The sequence below is a fragment of the Delphinus delphis genome, chromosome 11 (genome assembly GCF_949987515.2).
Source record: "Delphinus delphis chromosome 11, mDelDel1.2, whole genome shotgun sequence".
Lineage (NCBI taxonomy): Eukaryota > Metazoa > Chordata > Mammalia > Artiodactyla > Delphinidae > Delphinus > Delphinus delphis.
Window position 1 is genome coordinate 15,172,036 of NC_082693.1, and position 26,051 is coordinate 15,198,086.

General features: G+C 36.4%; 2 protein-coding genes across 2 annotated transcripts in view; one reads left to right on the top strand and one right to left on the bottom strand.

The window, feature by feature from the left end:
• The window catches only part of PLCZ1 (phospholipase C zeta 1), a 42,621-nt gene extending 21,920 nt beyond the window's left edge, over positions 1-20,701 (bottom strand). Inside the window, exons 1-5 of the mRNA XM_060026131.1 lie at positions 20,691-20,701; positions 19,598-19,721; positions 9,310-9,541; positions 4,833-5,034; positions 2,102-2,246 (exon numbers count right to left, since the gene is read on the bottom strand). Coding sequence (XP_059882114.1) covers positions 2,102-2,246; positions 4,833-5,034; positions 9,310-9,541; positions 19,598-19,721; positions 20,691-20,701 — 714 coding nt within the window. The remainder of the gene's footprint in view (positions 1-2,101; positions 2,247-4,832; positions 5,035-9,309; positions 9,542-19,597; positions 19,722-20,690) is intronic.
• Positions 20,702-21,618: 917 nt separating this feature from the next.
• On the top strand, positions 21,619-22,518 carry CAPZA3 (capping actin protein of muscle Z-line subunit alpha 3). Its single transcript, XM_060026132.1, has one exon. It carries the CDS (start codon positions 21,619-21,621, stop codon positions 22,516-22,518), a length of 900 nt encoding a protein of 299 aa, XP_059882115.1.
• Positions 22,519-26,051: the final 3,533 nt, after the last annotated feature.

The window sequence follows — 26,051 nt, forward strand, 5'->3', positions numbered from 1 at the left end:
CTCTCTTCCCCAAATTAATGGTGACTATATTGAGCAAAAAGTTCAACCTTTGATCTAATCTTTGCTGCAAAACTGTGTCACGTTATCCAACTGAGAAGTCTCATTGAGTCTGTTGCTCAAAGCCTTTTTTTCCCATCGCTTACTCTTTGGAGTCTTAGAAGCTGTAGGGGTTTGTCCATCCTTAAGTCATTTTAATTTTAAGATTGTCTCTATTTCCTTTTATTCCCTCAGTTACCCACCCTGAATGAAGTGAGAGAGTTTGCTACTCAAATATTTGGGAAGAGTATTTCAGACGAAGGGAATAGCAAGTGCAAACGCTTTGAGATATGTCTGAAAAAGGGTAAGGAGGCCAGAATGGTCACAAGAACAAGGGAGAGGTCAGAGAGGTAATGGAGAACAGGTCATGTAGGGCCTTGGGAGTCAAGGTATGGACCCTTAGCTTCTATTTTGAGTGGGATTGAAGGGTTTGAAAAGCGGAATGACATGACTTGACTTACCAAAAAGTCACTCTGGCTGATATATTGAGATGAAACCACAGGGGAGGAGGGAGAGAAGCAGGAACCCTGGATAAGAAGCCATTGTAATAATCCAAGTTAGAGGTGATGGTAGTTGACCAGTACAGTGACAGTGAGAATGGGGAAATTCAGTGTATATTTTGAAAGTAGAGTCAAGAGGATTTGCTGAAGAACTTATTGAGGGGTTAGAGAGAAAAGAAGGGACTGTTAATGTTGACAACAATGATTTAGGCCGAACACATAAAAGTTAACATTAACTGAGATGGGAAGGACCACGGGAAAAGTGGGACTAGGAAAAAGAGGAGTATTATCTGGAGCTCAAGTCTAAACATGTTAAGTTAATTATACCTATTAAATATGCAAGTGGAAATGTCAAATCGGAAGTTGTCTATATTGGTGTAAAATTCAAGGGAGAAGTTTGGATAGAGATATAAATTTAGAAATCATCAGAAATTAGTTGTTTAAGAGAATTAATGCCATATATCAAGGTTTTATACTAAGATAAATTTTTAAATATTTTATATTTATTTTGTGAATATTTAGCATTTTATACTCTATTTCTAATAAATAATGGAGCAATTGATTTAACTGTGTGATTTTAAGTTATGCTTATGTTTACAGATAATACATTGACTTATTTAGGAGTACTTTAGGCTTTTCGAATTTGTAAGTTTAATTTATTAGATATACATTAAGTAGTAAGATTTTGTTAATTAAATCTCTTCAATTGCACTATGGTTGAAGTAGTTAAGAAAGAAATCACATATACTAAGTTTAAAAAAACAATTTAAAATGTCTGAAGGTACTGAATTAGCCAAGCTTGTCAATGGAATCAAGTATTATTCAGAATTCAATGACTGTTAAAACCAGCTCAATTTATAGACGAGGATTTTTAAGCTGAATTAAGAAGCTCTAAAAAGAATTAAATCTTTGAATCTGTAACTTAATACATTTAACAATAATTTTGAAATCTAAAGTCAACTTCTGTATAAATAGCTGACATCATAGTAGAAAAAATGCCAAAAGTTGAGATAATACATTTTTGACATTTGTGTCTTGAAAGTAAAATATTCGAATGCTGGTAAAATATTTACTATTACATAGGCCAGTATTTCTCAAACTGTTCTGGCCATTAACTCATGGTAAGAAATATAATTTATATTATGACACAATACACACGTGTGCACACATACACACACACACATAATATATATTATATAATTAAACAAAAAGTTCCATGAAAATCAAGGGGGGAAAAGTATGGGGGGGTGGGTGGGATGAACTGGGAGATCTGGATTGACATATATACACTAATATGCATAAAATAAATAATAAGAACCTGCTTACACAAAATTTTTAAAATTTTTTTAAAAGTTCCATGAAACCACATGTACCTTACTACCTGAGATTAACTTTGACAAATCTACCTTTAATGATATACTACATGGATTTCACTGCCGACTAATGGATCATAACCCACAATTGGAAATATTACTGATCTAAACTAAGGTCAAGCATTATAGGATTTTGAAACAAGTAAATTACCTTATGTTTACATAACTAATTGAACAAAGATATGCACGTACTATGAATGCGTATTTGTGTATCGCTCGGATAACAGTTTTAAACAGAAGCTTGCTGGTGAATGTATAGCCATGGTATACAACAGGTTCATTTTGTGATCCGTCCCAGCAGTCAATTTCCAGACAACGGCATCCTTTCACAAGGGCACTAGTAAAATTTAAACAAAATAAATGGTCATTCCTAGATTATGGTTTATACCTTTAACAAAATACGACATGAATTTCATTCCCTACTAATAGATCAAAACCCTCTATAGTTTTGTGGGAAAAAAATTTTTCATGGAGGACAACCTAAATAATACTGATTCTTGCTACATCTCTAGATAGGTTTAATTACATCCTTAGATCAAGCCAACCTTTACCAAGCTGCTTATTTTAACTACACGGTTTGGTCCCCGGCAAAAATGTTTTGCGTGGATTGCACTGTGTCATGCCAACCCTTTTACTCAGAAGCATGTAAAAGAAAGTTGTCTCTCCCCCAGCGGTGGTGTGGAGGGCACTTTTCACTGTCTCACGGAGACACGGAGTGAAATGAATGAATAATGACGTGGGAACGAATAATGAAAATTTGTCTCTCACTCAGGAAAGAAATTCTCCACTTAAATAAGTTTAAGTGGCTTTTTGTGGATTAAAATATTTAATGCAGTTAATATTAGTTTTCCTCTTTTAAAGAGGAGGAAACTGAGACACAAGAATGTTATATCTATCATATAATTAACAAATGAGAGAAAGGGAGGAAAGATTAGCACCAGAAACTTAAACATTAATAGGTAAACATTGCATTACATCACCTCTCATAAGTAGAGAAATTTTGAAAGACTTGCATTTTGAGTGTATCTTCCACAGGTGGGTAAGGAAATAGAGGAAGAAATACAATTAAACTTAACTTTAAATTTTCACATGGGTGGAACACTTTCTTGGAATTCAAAAGTAATTTCCTGTATTTCTAAGTCAACCTGTTTAAAATGTGTAGTTTCTCTCTTTAAAAAATTAATATAATGAGGTATGAATAGAAATTTCTGTAATAAAAGTAGAGCTATGAATGGGGCAATCTTTACAGGATTCTAAATAGATATATTTCTGAGTTTGTGGATTTATGTATTTACTTAGATTTTAAACTGGAGAAGCAATATTAATTTCTAAGTTTGATGTTATCATGGGATTATAAGATATCTTTTCTATGATTTTTCCTAAGTAATATCACCCAATCACATAGCTTTGAATATCACCTATATACCAATGGCTTCCAATCCTATTTTTCCAGTCTGGATACTTCTTCTAAATCCCAGACACATACACTCAACTGACTATCTGACCTAGCCCTTTGATAACTAATTGATATCTCAAACTGAACACGGCCATCACAGAACTTTTGCTTTTGCCTCACAACCTCCAATGGCCTCCTCTCTCAGGCTTTACCACCTCTGTCCATAATGTCATCATATCCTAGGTTATCAGGTCCAAAATCCTGATACTCTCTTTCCCTCATACCTCTCTTCAAATCACCGGGTGAATCACCTTGTTGGCTCTGCCTCCTTGAAATATTTCAAATTCAGCCCTCTATCTCAGCTGCTGCCTCATGAATTCACCATCTAAATGATCGTCATCACCTGGACTGCTACAATGTCTTCCCAAAGCATCTTCTACCTCCACTCTTGCACCATCAGTCTTTCCGCCACAGTAAAAAGTAAATCAAATTATGATATTATCCCAAGGAAATTCCCTCCAATGGCTTCCCAATGCAACTAGAATAAATCCATTCTCCTTTCCATGGTCTCTAAGACCCTCATAAATGCATCCTGTCTACCTCCTCAAGCTCACCTCCCTTCATTCTCCATTTATGTTTCCACCCACACTTGCTGTCTTTCTGTCATGTGAACATGCCAAGCACTGATTATTTCTTCTACTTGGCATGCCCTTCCACTAGACCTGAAACTTCCTCTTTATCGTCACTCAGACCACAACTATATCCTCTTGAGAAGCCTTTCCTGACCCTTCAATTAAAGTAACACCCTTCACCCCACAATTACCTTAGTTCATCTTCTCCATATGAATCAGTCCCTGGAAATATCGATTTTTTTATCTGCTTATTAGCTGCCTATTCTCATGAACAAATGAGTGTAGCAACTTTGAAAATCTTGCTCACCACTGTATCTTCAGCTGACTGACTAAACTGAAGCTGAAACTAAACTGGTATTAACAGTATGATACATTGTAGGACGCAAAATTAATGAATGGTGCAGCGTAGACTGCCTTTAATCTATGTAAATTGTCTGACATATAAGTATATATATTATCTATAAATGCCACATTATATAATGTATGTGTTGGTTTTCCTTATAGCACTGAGATATCTGAGAATTAATTTTAACCATATTATTTTAGAAACCCCAGATGTTCTGATTAGCTAAATAAGATTTTTAAAGTCTTCTTCACATATTTTCCTACACGAAGTATCCAAATTGCTCAGGAAACTTCCAAGGGCCAATAAGCGGGGAGAGGAGGTTGGCAGACAGGATTAGAAGGGAAGTGTATGATAATAATATATTGAATAAATTATACAACCACCCAAAGATTGGATATCCAAGATATGTACAAATCAAAATTCCTCTTCCCTATGTGTTTTTATAACATGCATAGCCTTCTTTTACTGTGAATTATTACCTACTGAGGTAGACACCACCAGGAACTTTCAAACATCTTTAAAATATAATGGATTTAAAAATCGAAATACCTTACATATCCCCAAAGGTCACTTGGTCCCACTAATTGGTCAGATATCAAGTACGTATTATGTGAACTTGAAATAAAATAATCACTCAGTGGATGAGTCATATCTTGATAAACACTTTCATACTTATTATTAAATAGTAGACATTCAGACGAATCCATGTATCTTCTAAAACCTTCAAATGACATCTGGTGCGCTTGTTTAACTATGAAAATAAATAAAAAGAATGCAGAAATATCATTAGTAGTATATAAATTACATCTCACTTTAAAACTTAGTAGCAGAGTTTGTTTCTAGAATATTCATTTAGAATTAATATTAATACTATTTTTAATGTTTCTTTGGAAGCAAATTTTTCTAAGGTTCTTATATTTAGTTCTTTTATATCAACATTCAAGTAGATTATATATTATTTAATCATCTCTGATTTTTAATATTTTAAAAATACATACAAGCAAAGTACATATGTCATAGATCCATTCATTTCCACAAGCTAAACATCTACGTAACCAGCACCAAGGTGAAAGAACAGAGCAGCACCCCAGAAGACCGCCTCCTGCTAACTTTCTAGTCTTCCTCCACCCACACCCCACCCCCAAGTGTATTCAACGGTCTGGCTTCTACCAGCATAGATTCCATTTTCCCTGGTTTTTGTGTTTTATATAAATGCACTCACACAATATGTATTTTTTTGTGACCGGTTTATTTTGCCTGACATTGTTTATAAGATTTATTCTTGTAGATGCACACAGTTAGACATTTTTTATTCCCATTTGTATATAGCTTTCTATTGTGTGAGTACACCACAATTTGTTTATCAATTCTATTCTTGATGGGCATTTAGATGATTTCCAGTTTGGGGTTATTATAAAAAGTTCTGCTATCAACAACCAGGACATGTCTTTTGGTGCAAATATGTACATGTTTCTGTTGGGTGCATGCCTATCAATGCAATTGCTGAGTCATTTGCATATTACCATCTTTAGCAAATGATCTCTGAACTTTTATACTCAGTATCATATAAACCAAAATTATCTATTTAAGCAGAACACTGGCTCTGGAATGAGACAGCTTGGGTTAAATCCATTTATTTGTTATATGAGGAGCCTGTTAATTAACTTCTCCCTATCTTTGGAATGGTGGTACAGTAAGTCCCCTACATACAAATCTTCAAGTTGCGACTTGCAAAGATGCAAACTTGCATTTGCATGTCCTATCACATAAGTTAGTTCATGTGTCTGGTGTACATTGTCACGTGCATGCATCCTCTACAAGTGGCTGTGCTTCTGTATACTTTACTGTACAGTACTGTATAAAGTAGTACAGTATCTTTACTTCAAGCCCAGGATGTCCAGAAGCAAGCGTAAAAGCAGCAGTGATGTAGCTGGTACTACTGTACTTTTCAAGGTACTGTACTGTAAGGTTAAAAATGTTCTCTTTATTTTTTGTGTTTGTTTTTTATGTATTATTTGTGTGAAAAGTATTATAAACCTATTACAGTACAGTACTATATAGCCGATTGTGTTAGTTGGGTACCTAGGTTAACTTTGTTGGACTTACGAACAAATTGGATTTACAAATTCGCTCTCAGAACAGAACTCGTTCGTATGTAGGGGACTTACTGTAATCATAACACCCATCCCTGTATACTAACTTTATATATTAGCTCTATGAAGGTTAGTTACTGTTGCTTTTGCTGCTGATTACTCAGTTTGCCTCAAATTAAAAGTTGGTGTGAGTATTCACTTTAGAATAGAGAGTGTTGATCCTTGGCAAAGAATTTTATTTCTGGGAATTTATACTACAGAAATAGAGCCTCAGACAAAGATGGATGTGCAAGAATGCTCACACTAGCATTATTTATAAAAGCAAAATTAATGAGGGGAGGAAACAAATTAAATCTCAAGCTATGATACAATACTAAGCAGCCGTTACAAATAATGTATCAGAAAAAAAATATACAGTGACATAAGTAAATGTTTATGACATCATAAAACTGAAAAAGCCAGCATTCAAAATGCTCTTACAATTTTGGTTTAAAAAATGAAAGCTAGAAGAAAATACATAAAATGCTTACAGTCATGCAAACTATTTCAAAGTTATGCAAATTTAGAAACATGTGAGTGTATGGGGCAAAGGCATCATATATTTTAATAGTAATGATTTGCATGAATTTATTCTTTTTCCCAGTGCAATTAGCAGTGATTGGCCTATAGCCCTTTTGAACTATTAACTAATTAAGTAACTATCTTTGGTACTGGAATAGAAAACAAACTCCTCTTATGCCTTTAAAAACTACCAGACTGAGAATTAATCTCATGGATTTTTATTTTTAAAATAAAATGAGGTTTTCCTTATTTGGTATTGACATATGTCAAGTATCAATGTGGGATGAGACTGAGAAACTTGGCAGCATTTGGGACTGTAAGATCATAATTCAAATTGACCTTAATAAGTCTCTAAAGTGATCAATAGACATGTAAATGAAATGCAAGGTCTTGGCTGTGTGAAACTATCTGAATGGAAGCAGAGTAAGGCCCAAAAGATGAAATAGATGAACAGTGTAATATTATGGTTAAAATACAAACACAATTCCAAGATGTCACTGGCACCATCCCATTATCCCTTTGTATCTTTTAACTTACCACCTGCAGGTAACAGTGGCAATTTTTTTTTTGAATATTGACTGGAATAATGCTACTAAAAGTGCTTGTCTGTGAACTGGTTGTTTCCAGGTGGCAATGACATAAAGAGCTTGAACCAGAGCCTAAATCAATTCACTACTTTCTCAGAGAAAGTCTTTGCTATTGAAAGGAAAGAAGTCAGCTGGACTCATCAGATGTGCTTAGAGATGTACTTTTTTTACGTTCTGATGCAAGCTCTTTATCTTGTTGCAAACCTGCAAAGTTTTAATCGTGATCAGACCAAACTCTTACTAGCACTATCTTCAGTCTTACCACCATGGTACTTAAAAGCCTCCAAGGTCTTTACGTGGCACTGAATCATGAGCCAAAATCTTAATTGTGGCCAACAAGACCAACATGACTTAATCCCTGTCCAAACGCTTTTAGCCCTCATTCTCCAGGTTCCAACCACACTGTCCTCCTCTTGTTCCTCGATTCTCCAACTCAGGGCCAACACTTCTCTTCCCCCATTTTGTCACATGTCTAGTTCTTTCTCACCACTTACGTCTCAGCTCAAATATCGCATCCCCATCAAGGACTCTCCTAAACAACCAAGCTATGGGGACATATGTATAACTGATTCACTTTGTTATAAAGCAGAAACTGACACACCATTGTAAAGCAATTATGCTCTAATAAAGTTGTTTAAAAAATAAAAAACAACCAACTAGAGCTAGACCTCGTGCTTGTCTACTCTCTATTTTATTTTTTTCACAGTACGCAGCACTCCCTGAAATTATCCATTTGTATGTTTAATTATTTATTGTCAATCTCCCTCCAACCCCCATCAGGAATATGAAACGTAGTTTGCCTTGTTCTCCACTGTATCCCCAGCTCCTAGAACCATACTCGGTGGCCACAGATAAACATTTGAATAAATTATGAATGTACGAGCCCATGAAGGAATAAGTCTTGTTTTGTTAGGACCCATATTATCGTATGTTAAGCATTGATGGCCATAAACCAGTTTTCAAAGGCAGAACTTGGGCTTTCATATATCCCTTGTTAATAAATATTTTGAGCTATTCTATTAATTTCTGTAGGGTTAAACAGCATGCTTTACTAGTGTTTCTTGTGCATATTTTATTACATTATTATTTATTATTTTATTTAAAAATAAACATAAATGGAAAAAATTGAAATATTTTAGCCAATGAAAGATGAGACAGAGATCAAAAACTATATGACAAAAAAAACCCCAAAAAACTATACAACAGCTCACTAGCCAAAATGGTCATTGAACTTAAACCAGATGACTGCATTCAAAAAAGAAAAGAAAAGAAAAAATGTTTTAATGTTTATGAAATGTTGTAGACAATTATGTGTATAAACAACAGGGAAATTAGTGATTTTATAATGTTTTATTCTTTCCTAGAATTGTTTTCATTTAGCTAATTTAATATTCATATATTTTTCAATAAGATAGTGTATAAAAATGGAAAAGTGCCTATACCTGGGTTTTTATCTTATTAATGAATATCAAGACCCTTTCTTCCATTACAGTACTTGTAATAGAATCCTTATTTTGCTTTTCCTGAATAAGCTAATCTCTGAACACTTGAGAGATATACAGAAGCAGCTAAAAGAAAGGAACAGGACAATGAAAGAATGCCGCTGTTACACAACAAAGCTTTCTAAAAGATACATCTGCTGTCTGTAAAATATGAAATTAAAACAGCCAATATATATTACCCATAAGAAGTCTGACCTAATCAAAAATTTGAATTTAATAAGTGCAAATCTTAAAAAATAGTTTGCATATAAATATTTGATAAAACTTTGAAATACAAGCATACCTTCTTCAATAGGCTCATATTTTTGAATGATCTCAGAAGCAATACTTTTATTAATGTCAAGTGTATACTGCTCTTGTGTCAAAAATTGGGCCAGATTCTTTTCAAAAAGAAATTTCCGGTTTTCAGAATACGTGTTGAAAATCTCAATAATTTCTTCTCTGTGTGCAATAATTCGATAAATTGTTCTAAATTCTTCTATGGTGATTCTTCCTTGCTTCAGCCTGTCATTATCCTACTAAAAAACAATGACTGGTGGGCTCACATTGTGAACATAAAAAATACACAAAATGAAGACGTTAGAGTATTTGTGTAACATATATACCAACTTATACTGGAAAGCAGTTACATTGGATTCTTATTTCAGATAAAATACATAAAACTGCATGAAATGGTGCCAAAGTTGGGGAAAGGTTAATGGATCATCACCACTTAAAACCCAGTGGCCAGAGCTGCCCAGTTTAAGTGAAGAAGTGTATACTGCCCCTGGGGAGAGTTAGAGCCCTTACGCAGTTCTTTACCCGGAAAGACTTGCCCGAATTCAGGCGAAGCTGCTAGAGATTCTTCCAGACTTAGGACATCCCAGAACCATTTGGATTTACCTCAGACCTTCTCCTCACTGTGGTGATAACATATGCCATCCCATAGAGCTCACTATAGTCTGTTGTTTTGTCCCTGCCTAGTTGGTTTCCTCTATCAAAAGCTTTGTTTTGGGCACTTGGAAACTGAAATCTAGGACATGGGTCCATCATGAAGGGAAAACAGACCTGTGGTTTCAGATCTGCTCGGTCTGAATGGGAAAGGAAAGGTGATCCAGCAGGGGTGCAGGATTGCAGAGGGAAATGCTGACTCTGAGAGGTCATGGAACTTTCAGGGACATGTGTCCTACAGAGTCAGAAATATGAATCTAAATATCTGGAGGGGGATACAGGCTTGAGATGAACATGCTGGAGTTATTCCTGGGTGGATGTTTGTAAATAAATGGTCAGAAATAAGAAGACCCTCTCTAAAAAACAAAACAAAAACAACCCAATAGCCATAGTTGGAATGGAAAGAAGTATGGGAGAAGATGAGGATTCTAGGTTATCTTTCAATTACACATTTCATTTTTCTATTCTACTCTATTTGAGTAGCTTCTTGAAACCATCCAAACAGTATGTAACCCCATGTCATCAATAGGCATCCTGCACCATAAATGTCAGAATAAATCATTCAAGATCACTGTAAATACAGAAGCTGCAATAGGTGGTAATACTTTGAGGAAATGGAATCTGCATAATCACTGAAGGAACTGGGAGAGGGACAAACAAGGTCAGTTTCGATGAGAAAGAGTAGCTTCACCTGGTTGTTCTGGAAAATTCACACTTGAACTTTATGAGATAAGAGACAGGAAAGTGGGCTGGGTCCAGTTATTTAAAGTAACAGAATCACTGTGAGGTTCTGAGTAGGAAAATGACTAGCATAGGAGAGGTTTAGTTGTGATTAGTTGTGCATTACCAATGGGAAGAGAAGGAGAACTGCAGGTAAGGGAAGAGAGAAGATGCCATCCAGGTGGGAGGTGGTGAGTAGAAACTAAAGAACAGGTGTCAGTAAAATTATGAAGAGACAAGTCAGAAGGATTCAACACATTAACATTTTAGATGCATGAGGGAGAGAAGTCAAGAAAGTCTGGAGTTGGGGAGAGTTAGAATAACTAGTAGAATTAGAGTACCACTTACAAATAAAAAACTGAGGTATAGGAAGTGCACCTTAGAAGGACATTTAATTTCCAAAGAGGCTATTTATATTTTAATTTTCTCAATACATTGCAGTACTTAAGCTTAAGTACAAAAAGTTCCTGTTAAAGGGCCACTGTATTGTGGTGAAAAGCTGACGATCTGTAGACAGTCTGAGCTGACATTATATTCCCAGCTCCAAAGCATGTGGGATTTTGAACTTCTAAATTAAACTATGAGCTTCATACTCTTCATCTGCAAAATGGGGATAGATAGCACTACTTATGTCACAGGTTGCTATGAGGATGGAGATATCAGTGTATGGTTAGGTCTTATCTATGTCTGTTTCCCTCACACCCTCCAGCCTAGTGTCTCATCTTTTGACAAATTTAACTATAAAACAACCCTAAGGTACAACAGAGGATAAACATGCTGGAAATGATCTCTTCACTTTTTTAGGAAAAGTTCACTGGTGGCTACCGGAGAGTTTGATCTGAGGAATCCAAGAAACAGTCTGAGCTGGGAATCAAGTAGGAAGAGCACCAGCTTAGTTCAAGGAGGAGCATTAATTTACACGTACACAGCAGCTTGAAGAAGCAGGGGCTGGAATGGAGCCCCATTGGGAATGAGACGGTGATAAGCTTGGGAAGAAGATTGGAATCGGTGGTCGTCAAATAAGAAGTTGGGTCTCCAGAGCTCATTAAACAATAATAGCACCTTAAAATTACAAAATCTTAAAAATAATTCATATTATCAATAATCTCAGTAGACTATGAAGTTCAACTTACTGTTTTGAAATTTTGGATTTTGAGGTCCACATAAGTCAATGTTACAGAATTAATTTTGTTTTTAATTTAGCTCCATTTTGCTCATAATTTGTCATAAGATCTTATGCAAGTCAATAAAAATCAAAGTGTGCCTGTAATTCCCGAAACATTTTGTCATGTAAAATTGTATGAATTAAAAACTTTTGTCTTACTGAATAGCAGCATACGATAAGATATACTTTATCCACTAAGCAATGAAAATTCTGCTTCTTTCAAGCAGGATATAAACTTGACCATCTGAAATGTCCTCTGGTAACTCGTTCTGTTTTGTTTTTCCCTAAAGATTGAAGTTGTTATCTGATACTAGAAAGAATTAGAGATATAAAGTTGAAACAAAATTCCACAAATACAAATAATTGCTACAACTGATCAAACCCAAAGGAAATGAAGGGTCAAAAATTAATCAAATTACCAAAAAAGAAAAACCACACACAAGAGGTGAGAATCGTATCGCTGAAAATGGGAAGTTCTAATTTTGATAGAAAGAGAAAAGGAAAAGGAAAGCAACAAAGGGTAAGTAATAAGGAGAAGAAAGATGACAGAGCGTCAGCAGAAGGGAAGAAAGAAGAAGAAAAGTGATAAGCAAGGAAGGTTCAAATCTGAGTACTGAGGCACGTAACAGCAGCCACAACTTGTAGGGTACCAATGTATTAATATCTCCCCTGTAGGAGGGAACTGAAGGTCAAAAATCTTATGTAAATTGTCCCCAGTCTCACAGGCATGGTAGACCAGGACCTGAACTAACTCCAGAACAATAAGGACAAGCAATGGGAGGAAAGAGAAAACAATACACCATTGCACGTATTGAGAGTATATGTGCAGAAATAAACTGTGTCAAATACAAGTCTGATCTCTTTAACTCTCTTAAATTTCTCAGTGTTTCTCCTTTGTCTTCAGGACAAAATCCAAACTGTTGTGTGGAATCCAAGACCCTTGAAGACATCACTGATGGTTTCTTCCCTCACCTTCTCCCTTGCACTTCACACTGCCTGTGCTCTGAATGAGTTGCAGTATAAACATCAAGCTGTCTCTTGCTATTGTAAAGGCTGTTTCTTCTGTCTGGAATGCCCTTCTTTTATTGTACTTCTTAACTTACGAATTTCTACTAATCCTTGAAAAAGTGTCCTTCTCTAGAAGTCATCCCTTATGTCCCTCTGTGTCTCTTCCTCAGCCCATGTTAGAGAGTCCTACTCAGGATTCTTATACGATTCTGTACCTTCTTCTCTCCTAGGGTTTATTACACTGAAATTAAAGCCTTTTTTTCTACTTCTCTTCTAGAAATGCCAAATTGTCTCAGACAGGAAGTCTGTCATCTGTTTCTTGTATCCTAAGTACTTATAAGAGTGTCTGACTGAGGTCTTCAGAACTTGGTCCAGCACCTAAACAATTTTATGATCCTGGTGAAATATGTTCATTTAATTGGATAAAGGAGCTAAAAATCTCCCTAAAGCTAGGGAGTGTAGGAAAACTATTTTTAAAAACATATTACAGAAAATATGCAAAATCTCAGGCCCCACTGCAGGGAATACTATAGCTTTTTAAAATGTTACATATTAATCATTTACAGTTTACAACATAAAATAAGAGTAATGAAGCCATCTTTCTCCTGTTTACAAAAAAAAAAAAACCACGAAGCTCATTAAGTGGTTATTCTTTGCAAGCATTACAAAAAGAACTTTCCCAAACAACTCTTTCATTATTTATGTATAATTTTAAAATATATCTTTTACCTTAAGACTATGAATCCCATGAAGGTAGATATTTTATACTTATTTTTATTCCCAGTACCTGGTACTGGACCTACCCTAAAGTAGGAGGCTAGTGATTATATGTTTAAATGAATGACTGAATACAGGAGGATAAAAGAACATATTAAAATAATTCTATTGTTAGTCATCCTGATAGTACACTTTAGAAAACAGAATTAAGCCTTTTCATTTTGTTACCATTCTCCATTGCTCAGTTTGTTAGTAAAAAGATGAAATGTTGCTTTAAAAATGACATCATGAGAAAGCTGATCTATCAAAACAAGAAATTTTAAAATAAAATGTAACATTTAAAATTATCTCTGAAATTACACTAAAAAACAAAGTATTCAGAATATATTCTAGGAAATCATATGACTTGCAACTTTCTTCCCAAACTCTGACATACTTGTTTAAACTACCTGGCAAACTTGGTTTTTTCTCTTTTTTCATTCTGTTTCCTTCTGCTTCTGTTGCACAGATACAGCAGCCAGAGGCACCCAAGTCCCAGTCTTTCCTGAAGAAGGCCTATTTCCATACCTTGGAGACTGTCGCCAAGGCCAGGAGCTTGTGCACACAAGCTGTTTCCCAGAGGACACACCCCTTGATAGCCTGGGTCTGGCCGCCAGTGGGGCTTGTGTTCACGGGTTCAGGAGAACCCTGCCAAAAAAAGAGAAAGTCCTTGGCTGGCAGTCCCTCTGGGGCTCCGCTCAGAGGGGATGGACTGATGCCCCCATCTTCCAGTCTTTTCCTGAAAGATGTCTATTTGCACACCTTACAAGCTGCTGCCTGAGGGTCCAGCTTCCAATCAGCCTGCATCTAGATGCTGCCTGATCCTCTGTTATGAGACACTGCCAGGTCCTGGTACACCCTCAATGACTGGGAGCCATTAAGAATGAAGTAGGCTGCTTGCACTATCACAGAGGTTGAGAGACAAACCAGAACCAAGGCACAGAAACCGACAGAGAGTAAAGGAAAATGAAGAAACAGAGGAATATGTTCCAAACAAAAGAACAAGATAAAACCCCAGAAACAGACGTTATTAAAACAGAAATAAGTGAATTACTTGATAAAGAGTTGAAATAATGGTCATAAACAATATGGAAGTTCCTCAAAAAACTAAAAATAGAACTACCATATCATTCAACAAGTTCACTTCTTGGCACTCATTCAAAGGAAACGAAATCACTATCTTGAAAAGCTATCTGCACCACCCCGTGTTCATTGCAGCATTATTTACAATACTCAAGGCATGGAAACAACCTACATGGATAAAGAGAATATGAGATATATATGTGTGTGTGTGTGTGTATATCATATAAATATATATAATATTTTTCACCCATAAAAAAGAAGGAGGGCTCCCCTGGTGGCGCAGTGGTTGAGAGTCCGCCTGCCGATGCAAGGGATACGGGTTCGTGCCCCGGTCCGGGAAGATCCCACATGCCGCAGAGCGGCTGGGCCCGTGAGCCATGGCCGCTGAGCCTGCGCGTCCGGAGCCTGTACTCCGCAACGGGAGAGGCCACAACAGTGAGAAGCCCATGTACCGCAAAAAAAAAAAAAAAAAAAAAAAAAAAAAAAAGGAAATTCTGTAATTTGTGATGTCATGCACGGACCTCGAGGGCATTAGGCTAAGTGAAATAAGTCAGACGGGCAAAGACAAATACTGTATGATCTTACGTACATATGGAATCTAAAAAAAAAAAATGAACTCATAGCTAGAGAACAGATTAGTGGTTCTTTAGCTATGGTGAAGTGGATGAGAACAGCTAGGGCGTAGAAGAGGGGCAGGATGGATGAAGGTGGTCAAAAAGTACAAACTTCCAGGCATAAGATAAATCATTCTGGGATGTACTGTACAGTGTAGTAACTATAGATAATACTGCTATATCATATATTTGAAAGTTGCTAAGAAAGTACTCTTAAAGTCTCCCATCACAAGAAAAAAAATCTGTACCTATGTGAAGAGATAAATGTCTACTAAACTTATCATGGTATCACTTCATAATATTACATATATCAAATCATCATGCTGTTACACCTAAAGCTAATACCATACTATATGTCAATTATGTCTCAATAAAATTGGGGGTGGGGGCAGAGAAAGACTCATTAAGATTGCTCAGGAAGAGTTTGTTAAGTAAAAAGAAAGAAAATTAAGAACTCAACTTTAAGAGGAGAACAGAAGAGGAATGCTAGCAGGACAGATGGAGGAACGATATGAAATTTTAAAGAAAAACTTGGAGAGAGTTATGTCTTAGGAGTTAGAATAGAGAGAAGTTTAAGAAAAGAGCGATAAATAAAATGCATGGAGAAGCTAACCATTGAATTTAGCATTTTTGAAATAAAGAGGTTTTCAAAATAGGTGTGAAGGCAAAATTTATTGCAATGAAACACTGAAGAAGTTGCAGGAAGAAATGTAAAGGATTCTTTCAGTTTATCTGCTAAAAGAGAGACTGTAACATTTGGAAGAGGATATGGTGCAATTTATTTAATTAAGATTAAAAATAAACTTAGACTCTGGAGAACCAACTAAGGTAGGAAATCATAAACTCGAGGTGGAACAAAACACAAATGTAAGTGCCTGAACTGACCCAAGTTGCAGATTTGTAGGGCAGAGGCAGCAGAGAAATATCCTAGCTCATCTCTCTGCCTTCTAACTCCCAATCCATTCTATACTGCTGGCAGATTTATCCTAAAATATGCAATATTTCCCTGCTCAAAAAATGTCAATGGCTACCCACTGCCTACAAAAGCAAGTCCAAATTCCACGGCCTACCAGTCAGGATTTTTATCATCTGGCCATAACTTGCGCTTGCAGCTATTTCTCACCACTCCCCTTGGAGCATCCTACACTCAAGTCATGGCTGCTTACCTGTGATTCTTCAATCATTTCTAGCAATGTGATCTACACATATTGCTTTTCACTCCTCAAGGTCCAGCAAGAATGCCACCTCCACCATGGAATCTTTTATAAAAGCCCAAGTTAGAGTCTCTGTCTTCTCAGATTCCCTGTTAGCATTACCTAGGAAATTTATTATAATCTACTTCTAAAACAGTAATTTCTGTATTTCTTTTCTCCTTAAAAGAGACATAGTTTATTTTTTACAATCCACTGTTTCTAACAGAGTGCCATGCACATACTGCAGATTTAATAATGGTTGCTAACTGCTTAGAGAATTTGAAAACTTAAGGTTAGTCCTATAATAATAAAAATTCTTGAAATTGAAGACAATACTATTTCATACTCAGCAAAAATCAAGAGTGTAATCTAAGACTAGCAATATGTATTGAAATGGCACATAATATTTCCTAAAAATAGCTGACATGCTACAAATTAAAGATAATAATAAAGCAATCAAAAAAAATTTTAGTAAAGGGATAAAAAAGAAACTTAGAGAACTGCTGCTCAAGCCATGACTCAATAATTAATTTTGTAAAAAGAAGTTTACAATATTTTGACAGTGTCATAAATTTACATGATCTTTATTCAAATTTTATAATAAAATTTCACCTTAGAAAATAAATTCATGTCAGAATTTATGTCAGCTTCTTAGGAAATCAATGAATGTACTGTAATTTTCTATATTTTTTTGAATGATCATCAAGTAGCTTCAACTAATATTTATCGAGTGCCTACTTTATGCCTAGCTTGGTACTAGGTACATTCACAAACGATATCTTATTTAATATTCAGAACCATCCTGCAAAATAACTATATTAGTATCCCCGTTCTGCAGGTTAAGACATTTGCTCAGAGATTTCTGGCTTGCCAAGTACAACTAGAATCTAATAGACTGAACAATCTCCACATCCACTGAGCTTGCTAATGACAACAGCTGAGCATTTTTTGTGTGTGTGGCCACCAAAAACAAAGATTCATCATGATTCATTTTATTTGCTCTGGCTAAAATGTGTACCCTGAAGTGTGGAAAGATTAGCAACAAAAGTTAAAGCAAAAGAGTCAGATGTTTAAACTTGGTCTTCACCTTTCCAGAAAATTCAGTTAGCCAATACATTTTCCCTGAGCATATTACTTAATCAACATTTTAATGCATACACAGCAACTTAGCCTAAGGCAAAAAAGTATTTTCTATTAGAGGGCCTAGGGGAATTCTTTTAATAGAAGAGAATGGTTTATCATAATCATCAGCCTTGTTTATATGTAATTTATGCTTCTAAAGTATTTGAGTTCACTTTAAAGGGTTTTTTGAAGTATTCTAAGTAAACTCTGCCCCTCTAATTTCTATAATTAACATTGTTTTCATAGCTACTTTAAAAAGGTTTTACTAAACAAAATAGACCTTCAATCCTGCTCTGTCCAAATAATCATAAATTTCAGTTAATGAGCTACTTATTTACTTGTTATAACTGTTTAGCATTCTACATGACGCTTTTCAATATGGCATGCTTTTACTCAAGTGGATTTCAAACAGCTATCTCTATCTTGCAGATAATTCAAAGCAACTTGATAATCACTAAATAAGATTTTCAATATTTCACATTTGATACAGATTTAGCATATTACTACCTCTATATTGTGTTGAATGTGAATTTCATTAAACCTGAAAGCAGATAGCTCTTACTCCCTTCGGGCAATACCACCGAGGGAAAATTCTATGTGTAAAGGTCTTTCACAGAAACTTGTGTTCTTCACTTGTGGTATTAGACATGAATTGATTAAAATTCTGATAGCTTATTGCAGCACAAGCTACTTGGATTCATAGAAACAGCTCTGAATTCTTTGTCTTTTACTGCAGTCTCCTGAGAAGTACAGCTTTTCTTTTTCGAAGCTCCTCTTTGTGGTTCGTAAACATGAGGGCTAAATCTTATTGAGAAAAATGCTTGTAGGGTCTGCTGTGTGTTTCTGCTTATTTTCTAAGCAGAGGCACCAACCACCTTTCTTCAGGACTAGCTCTTCAAGGATGTTTTACGTAATGAAGAGATAGTATCTCCCTCCAGAGGAAAACTGCAGGTTTGTTTATCGTCCAGGATAATAATGATAATGACAGCCTCCAGGGCAAAGATCAGACAGGCCTACAGCCCATAAAAAAAGCTCTGGCTTTCTAAACTTGAGGTCCCTCTCAGGTAATGCCACCCACCGCGCGCGCACATGTCACCTGAGCCTCCTCACATCACACTTTGGGAACGGGGCTAGGAGACATGGCACCAAAATGTCGATACGCTGGCAGGTGCTATTTTTGTGAGTGCCAAGCTGTCTTTTTTCTCTGAACTGGAAACCTGCGTCTGCCAACATCCCTAAAACTGTATCAGGCTAACTGAGTAGCTCGCAGGTAAGGTAACACAAGCTTCCCAGTTTGTGTTAGTTGGTAACAATTTCAACAAGATTGTGTTATCTGGCTACTCACTTTCAAGAAACAAAATCATATTCAGGATGCCTATCTTCCTAACTATCTGAGCTGGCCAGTCTAGTGTTCTTGCCTGACTCGCCAAGAAATCTGACATCTTCCTAGTGCAAAACTCAGCTATCTCTTGGTTTTTTCTTTTGTTTTTCATGAGCTTTCCCTTTGTCCTCTAGGGACAGACTTGATCCAGGTTCCCTTCCTACTAATTCTTCTTTAAACAAAGAGAATTTACGGCTTGTCTGCTTTGAGGTGAGAAAAATGCAATTTTTCTGAAGATTGCCCATTCCTTCTATAAATCACTAACATCCAATCCACTTACCATTTCATCATTTATATGATTTGATCTAATCAGATGACCAGTCCTAATCTGATGTGAACATTCCGGCATTCTCAGCAGATTGTTCTAAACTAATAACCTGGCATGATTTCAAATTTTATCAACAACTCATTTTACGTCTTACCTAAACTCTTTGTCTTGATTATAAATATATTTAGCATAATTAATTGCTTTAATTCTTAAGAGACTAATCTTTCATATGTATTTTCTTCAGAAAGCATCCAAGTAGTTATCGACATTTTCCAATATTGGATTAAGTCCTTCCTAGGGTGGGGTGTTCAGAGGGTGGATATTATCTCACCTTAAAAATATACTTCACGTGAATAGTATTGCACCGAATACCTAATTTTTCAAGTAATTTCAGAGTTTTTTCTAGGGTAATTTTTCCATATTTAAAGTCATCCCGAACCATGGACAAAAACCATGTACGAAAGGACACCAAAAAAAAGAAGTTAAGGAAATTCTCACAGAAAGTCATTAAGTACTTAAAATGACTAAAGAATATTTTACCTCTCTTCAGATCAACGTTTTTATTTTCAGAGGAGAGTCTATCACAGGCTTAAATGAGAAAACAATTTTATGATAAATAATATTTTTAAAAAACTAAGTAGGCACTACTCTGTGCTAAAGGTATGAAAGGGTATAACACAATAAAAATTACAGGAAAACAATAAAAATTAACATTTGAGAAATCAAGCTATTACTTGGGAAATACAGTCTATCTTCTGAAGACGTGAACTTGGGAGACAGCTGAACATCAACACTTGATCTCTCTCAGCATTAGTTTCCTCATCTGAAAAGTGGTCAAATTAATACTTCCAGAAGGTGGGGGCATTAAATGAGTTCAAACCATGTCTGATATGATTATTACCACTACATTAGCCAAGTGTCAGGCTACACGCATGCCCCAAAAAAGCAACATTTTAAGGACCATAGAAAAGAGTAAAAAAAAATGTCATGGTGTCTATTTAGTATGAAAGAGAAGACAAAAATAATCAAGCTTGCTTATTATCTACAGAGAAACTACAAAAATTAGGACACTTCAAATTGAAAAACTAAGGTTAAGAAGAATTAACATGACTGTCTATAAAATCATGAAAGGTACTGGTAAAAATTGTTCAACAACACACTCAATTTCAGATTGTTAGAACTAATTGGAAACCCTTCAAACTAATGGCAATGACTTAATACGGCAAAGCTCATGTTATTATAAGAAAAAGATACAGGAAGCTAGGGAAACTCAGAAAAGTTCAGGGCAGAAAGGGAAGGAAGCAGTTTTTGCTTAAATGAGAGAAACTTAAGTTCAGGACTCTTCAAAAAGAATGAGAAAAGAATCAAGGAAAGGGGATAAATCAAAAGAGGAAAGAGGAACAGAAAGCACTCTGAGTGGATATTTGTTCTCCATATTTTCATGACCTGTAGTTCCGTCTCTCCTCGCTTAGAAGTTTCTCCCCATTATGAGTTGCCACAAGTTCCAAATATAATTAACTCTGCCCCTTTGCAGGAGAGGGATTTCTTGAAACTCATCCACTGATGCCACTGCCCCTTTTCTAGAAAGAAAGCAGAAAACACAGTGGTTTGTTGCCTTTGTTCTTTGGAGTTAGCTCAACACTTAAATCCCACAGAAACCATATGTAACATGTGGTCTCTTCACTTCACTGCCCTTGAAACTTTCTGGTTTCTTGCTTACGTTATGACCATTTCCAAACCCACAATGTTTATAAATGAGGCATCTCGTGCTGTCTGGCATTTTCCCATGAACTGCCATCGTACCTCATTTTATTTTTACTGTTTTGTTTAAACCCCTCAAACCTTTCAGCATAGCGTGCTTCCACTGGGTTGGGGACAGTTATTCTGAGGGCCTGATTATACATCAATGCCATCGTGGTCCCCAAAAGGTGCAAAGGGTTGCCAGACACTCTCTAGAAACTCTGGGCTGCTTCTCTAGATCCCTGACAACATATAATGCACACAGAGACACACCACTTTTGAAGAAGGCTGTTCTGGAGGCTAAGTTCTTAAAATCTTCAAAATTCTTATAGCTGGTTGGCTGCGCACCATGCTGTCAGGTGACTATCATGTTTTTCTTCTGGTCTGAACACCTAATGTGATATCACTGAAAGTTCCATACCTCATAGAGAAAGCTTCTTTATGACTTCATCAGGAGACTCAGAGCTTGCCAGACAACCTGTTTTTTCATGGTCAGACATGGTAATCTTAAGCTGAATGTGTAACACCTTGATGGGAAGGTTGTCCCATGGAATGTTTTCTCATCTTTGAACACTCTTTATTTCAGAAGCTCTGCTTCTGCTACAACCAAACATGTCACTTAGCGATCTGAGTAAGAAAGAGAAAGAAAAAGTAATTCTCAGACTGTTAATGCAAGCTCCTCCAGGGGAATTTGTAAATGTCTTTGATGATCTCTGTCTGCTTATCCGTGATGAAAAACTCATGCACCATCTAGGTGAGTGTGCAGGCCACCAACACTGCCAAAAATATTATGTCCCACTCTCCATCAATGGGAATACGGTCCTCCTGTCTCACCACAACGTAGTGAGTAACTACCGATTTTTTGACCACCAGAGCAAACTTTCTTTCAAATTCGACCTGCTTCAAAACCAGTTAAAAGACATCCAAAGTCACGGCATCATTCTGAATGAAACGGAGTACCTGAGGACTGTTGTTCTGTGCGCCTTAAAGCTGTATGTGAATGACCACTATCCAACGGGGAACTGCAATGTGCTGAGAAAAACGGTGAAAAATAAAGAGTTCTTGATCGCTTGCATTGAAGATCACAGCTACGCAAAGGGAGATTACTGGAATGGCCTTTGGAAATCGAAATGGATTTTCCAAGTCAATCCATTTCTAACCCAGGTAACAGGGAGAATTTTTGTGCAAGCTCACTTCTTCAGATGTGTCAACCTTCATGTCGAAATCTCCAAGGACCTGAAAGAAAGCTTGGAAGTAGTTAACCCAGCTCAACTGGCTCTAAACTTCGCGAGGCTTGTGGAAGAGCAAGAGAATAAATTTCAAGCTGCAGTCTTAGAAGAATTACAGGAGTTATCAAACGAAGCCCTAAGAAGAATTCTACGAAGAGATCTTCCAGTGACCCGCACTCATATGGACTGGCAGAGGATACTCTCTGACTTGAATGTGGTGATGTATCCTAAATTAGGATACGTCGTTTATTCAAGAAGTGTGTTAGGCAACTGGATTAGATAAAGGATTTTTGCTCATGGTAACTGTCTTGACCTGATTACTTTGTTTCAGGGGGGCGGGGAGGGTGGCAGAGGTTATTTGCCTAAAGTTGAGAAGCCACTAGACATGCCTGTCACTTTGCAGATGCAAGTTTTGGGGGGTTTTTTTGTTTGTTTCTTTTCAGGGGGGGATAATTGGTCACATCACACAGCTTGTGGGAACTTGGTTCACCGACCAGGGATTGAACCTGAGCCTTTGGCAGTGAAAGCGCAGAGTCCTAACCACTGGACCTCCAGGGAATTCCAGATGCAAGTTTAAATTAGGGACAAGTCTACCAAATCATTTTATTCAAGGAATATTTACCAGTAAGTCAAGAAAATGATGATGGAAATGTATTTAATGGTAGGGACCACCATAAAGCCAGAAACACTTTTAGAACCTAAAATGGTTTTATAGAATGTGGCACCCCAGAAGTATTAATAGAGGTGGCCAGGCTTAAGGCTGTGTATGTGTGTGTGCTTGTGTGTGTGTACAGGAATGACTTTTGACTTTCTTTGTAACTGGAGAAGGTATGTAAATGAAAGTCATTCTGCGAATGATACTTCACCTAACTCAGTTCAGTCCTACACCAACCCTGAGCGGGTAGATTTCAATAAGTAACATTAAGGTTGGATGTTCCATGAAATCAACAGATATTAAAAATCTAGCTATTTGTAATGAGGTGGATAGACCTAGAGTCTGTCATACAGAGTGAAGTAAGTCAGAAAGAGAGAGACAAATACCGTATGCTAACACATATGTATGGAATTAAAAAAAAAATGTCATGAAAAACCTAGGGGTGAAACAGGAATAAAGACACAGACTTACTAGAGAATGGACTTGAGACTATGGGGAGGGGGAAGGGTAAACGGTGACAAAGCGATAAAGAGGCATGGACATATATACACTACCAAACGTAAGGTAGATAGCTAGTGGGAAGCAGCCGCATAGCACAGGGAGATCAGCTCGGTGCTTTGTGACTGCCTGGAGGGGTGGGATAGGGAGGGTGGGAGGGAGGGAGACGCAAGCGGGAAGAGATATGGGAATATATGTATATATATAACTGATTCATTTTGTTGTGAAGCTGAAACTAACATACCATTGTAAAGCAATTATACTCCAATAAAGATGTTAAAAAAAAAAAATCTAGCTCATATGAAGGACTATTGGATCCATAGCCATCCCCCCCCAAACACACAATAATCTGGAATTACTCCAGTCCCCAGGCTTTTCTGATACCTAACATGGTCTTCAAAGAATCAACTGGAAAAGCTTGACTCCCAAGCTTATATAGTCCAGCTCTTGTGAAGTCATCACTACAAGCATATATAAGTGCTTATTTCATGCTGGACCTTGTGCTAGATGATTTACACACAATTTCTCATCATTAGGCTGCTACTAGTAGTAACCCCATTTTACATGAGAAGAATCTAAGACCTGAGTTGGTTAATTCACACAGGCACATAGTAGGTGGTGGGTGTGACTACCTCTAACACTCTTAACCTCTAGGGTATTGCAGCTCTCTGTGGAGGCCTGCTTCCTTGAGACTTGTGAACTCTACCCTGCAATGACTTAAATGCCCTAGGCAAGCATTTCACCCAAAGGATACCCCCAAAGGAACTGGAACAGGTGGGCTGCTGTTTTCTAGCCAAGATGTCCCCTATCACTAGTCCCAGCAATGTTACTGACCACTTGTGTCCACTCTCAAAGAAATCCAAATCTAAACCTCTCTAATAAGATTGCAGTCGAGCAGCAGATGGGCCCCAGCCCCCAAGTCCAACTTATCAGGGAAGCAAAGTGCTTTATAGTTTGGATCCATGCAATTGAAAAAAGGTCTAATTTTACTTAATAAACATTGGAGCAAGTGTTTATTAAGGATCCTAGGCAAAAATGTCTAAATCTCAAACTTCTTTTCCTCAACTTGTAGATCTTAGAGAATCTCAGGAGGATTACCTAAGGTGTATCATTAAAACTATAACTTTCCAGTCAGTACCCATCCTCAGATTCTGATTTAATAGGTCAGAAAAATCTACATTTTAAACAATTATTGGTGATGATTCCAATGAAAGGGACTCTAGGACCACATTTTAAGTATATTGTTCTAATCTTAAACTAACACACCTTTATTTCTATTAATTGAAATCATTTCCTATTGTCCATTAAAGGCCATTTCTACTACTTCACTGGGTTCACCATGCACAGACCAAGGACAGGCCTTCATCTGCCATGTTAAAAAATTAAGAAAAATCTTTCTAAAGAAAAACAGCAAGGAAAATTGCTCTCATTGCCCTAAAATATACCCATCTGACAAATTATTTTGCAAAAATTTGAATTCATATTATGGTTATATATGTGTTGATTTTCCAGATCATTCCACAGTAAGGCTTAATGTTTTATGGAACAATCACAGAAGCATTTAACACCCACTTTAACACAGGGTTTTAAAAATAATATTTATTGGTATTTCTGGATATAAAAGTCACATGTGCAAATCATAGAAAATGCTTAAAGTATAAAGCATGTTGGCCAATTTCCTTCTACCCAATTTTATGGAATTGTTTTAAATACTAAGGATATACAGTATGTAAAAATTTGTATCCTGTTCTTTTTGTATAACCTCCTATATCATAAATATTGTCCCATGTCATTAAAACCCCTTGAGCACATAATTTTAATTATTTACATAATATTCATACACAATAACAAGACAACCATTTCTCTATTCATGCATAATTTAAAATTTTAGCATTTTATTTTTGTTATTAATTAGGCTATAGTATCTCTGTGCATAAAGCTTTGCCCACATTATACATTATTTCCCTTAAGATAAATTCCCTATAATCACATGTTGAAAACAGATGAACATATTGATGCTCTTAATACATATTGCCAAATTGCTTTCCAGAAAGATTTAACAATTTATAATCCAGTTGGTAGCATAAAAGTATTTAGCTCACCACAGTAATCCTGACAATATTGAATATCAAATTTTTTCTTTGATAGGCAACAAACCTTAAAACAAAACGAGTAAAAAAGGTATTTCACTAACTTATGCTACCCTATACCTAAAAGCATTCCCACAACAATATTATTTGGTAGTTACTTTCTTTATATGGAGGCTGGCATAGCCAGGAAAATCTACGGTTATTTCTCGGAACCTTTATCTCACACACACACACACACACACACTCTTACATTTACACCTGCACTATGTGCCCAGGCATATACACACATACACACAAAATCCTTGAGATTCTGAAGACTCAGTGTGATATTTTTTTAATATTCCAGTATTCTCTCCCCCAATCCTATTTCCAGCTGGAATGTTAGCTCCATCAGAATCCGGACCTCGTCTATCCCAAGTATCTAGTCCATTACTGTCTGTCATATGGTAGGTACTCAGTGAATTAATGAGCAAATGAACAAGTAAATCATGATACTAGGTACATAAAGCATGGTAGGCTTAACTAGCCTTAAGACTTTGTAGACCATAACTACTTGCTGCCTCTTTAGGAACG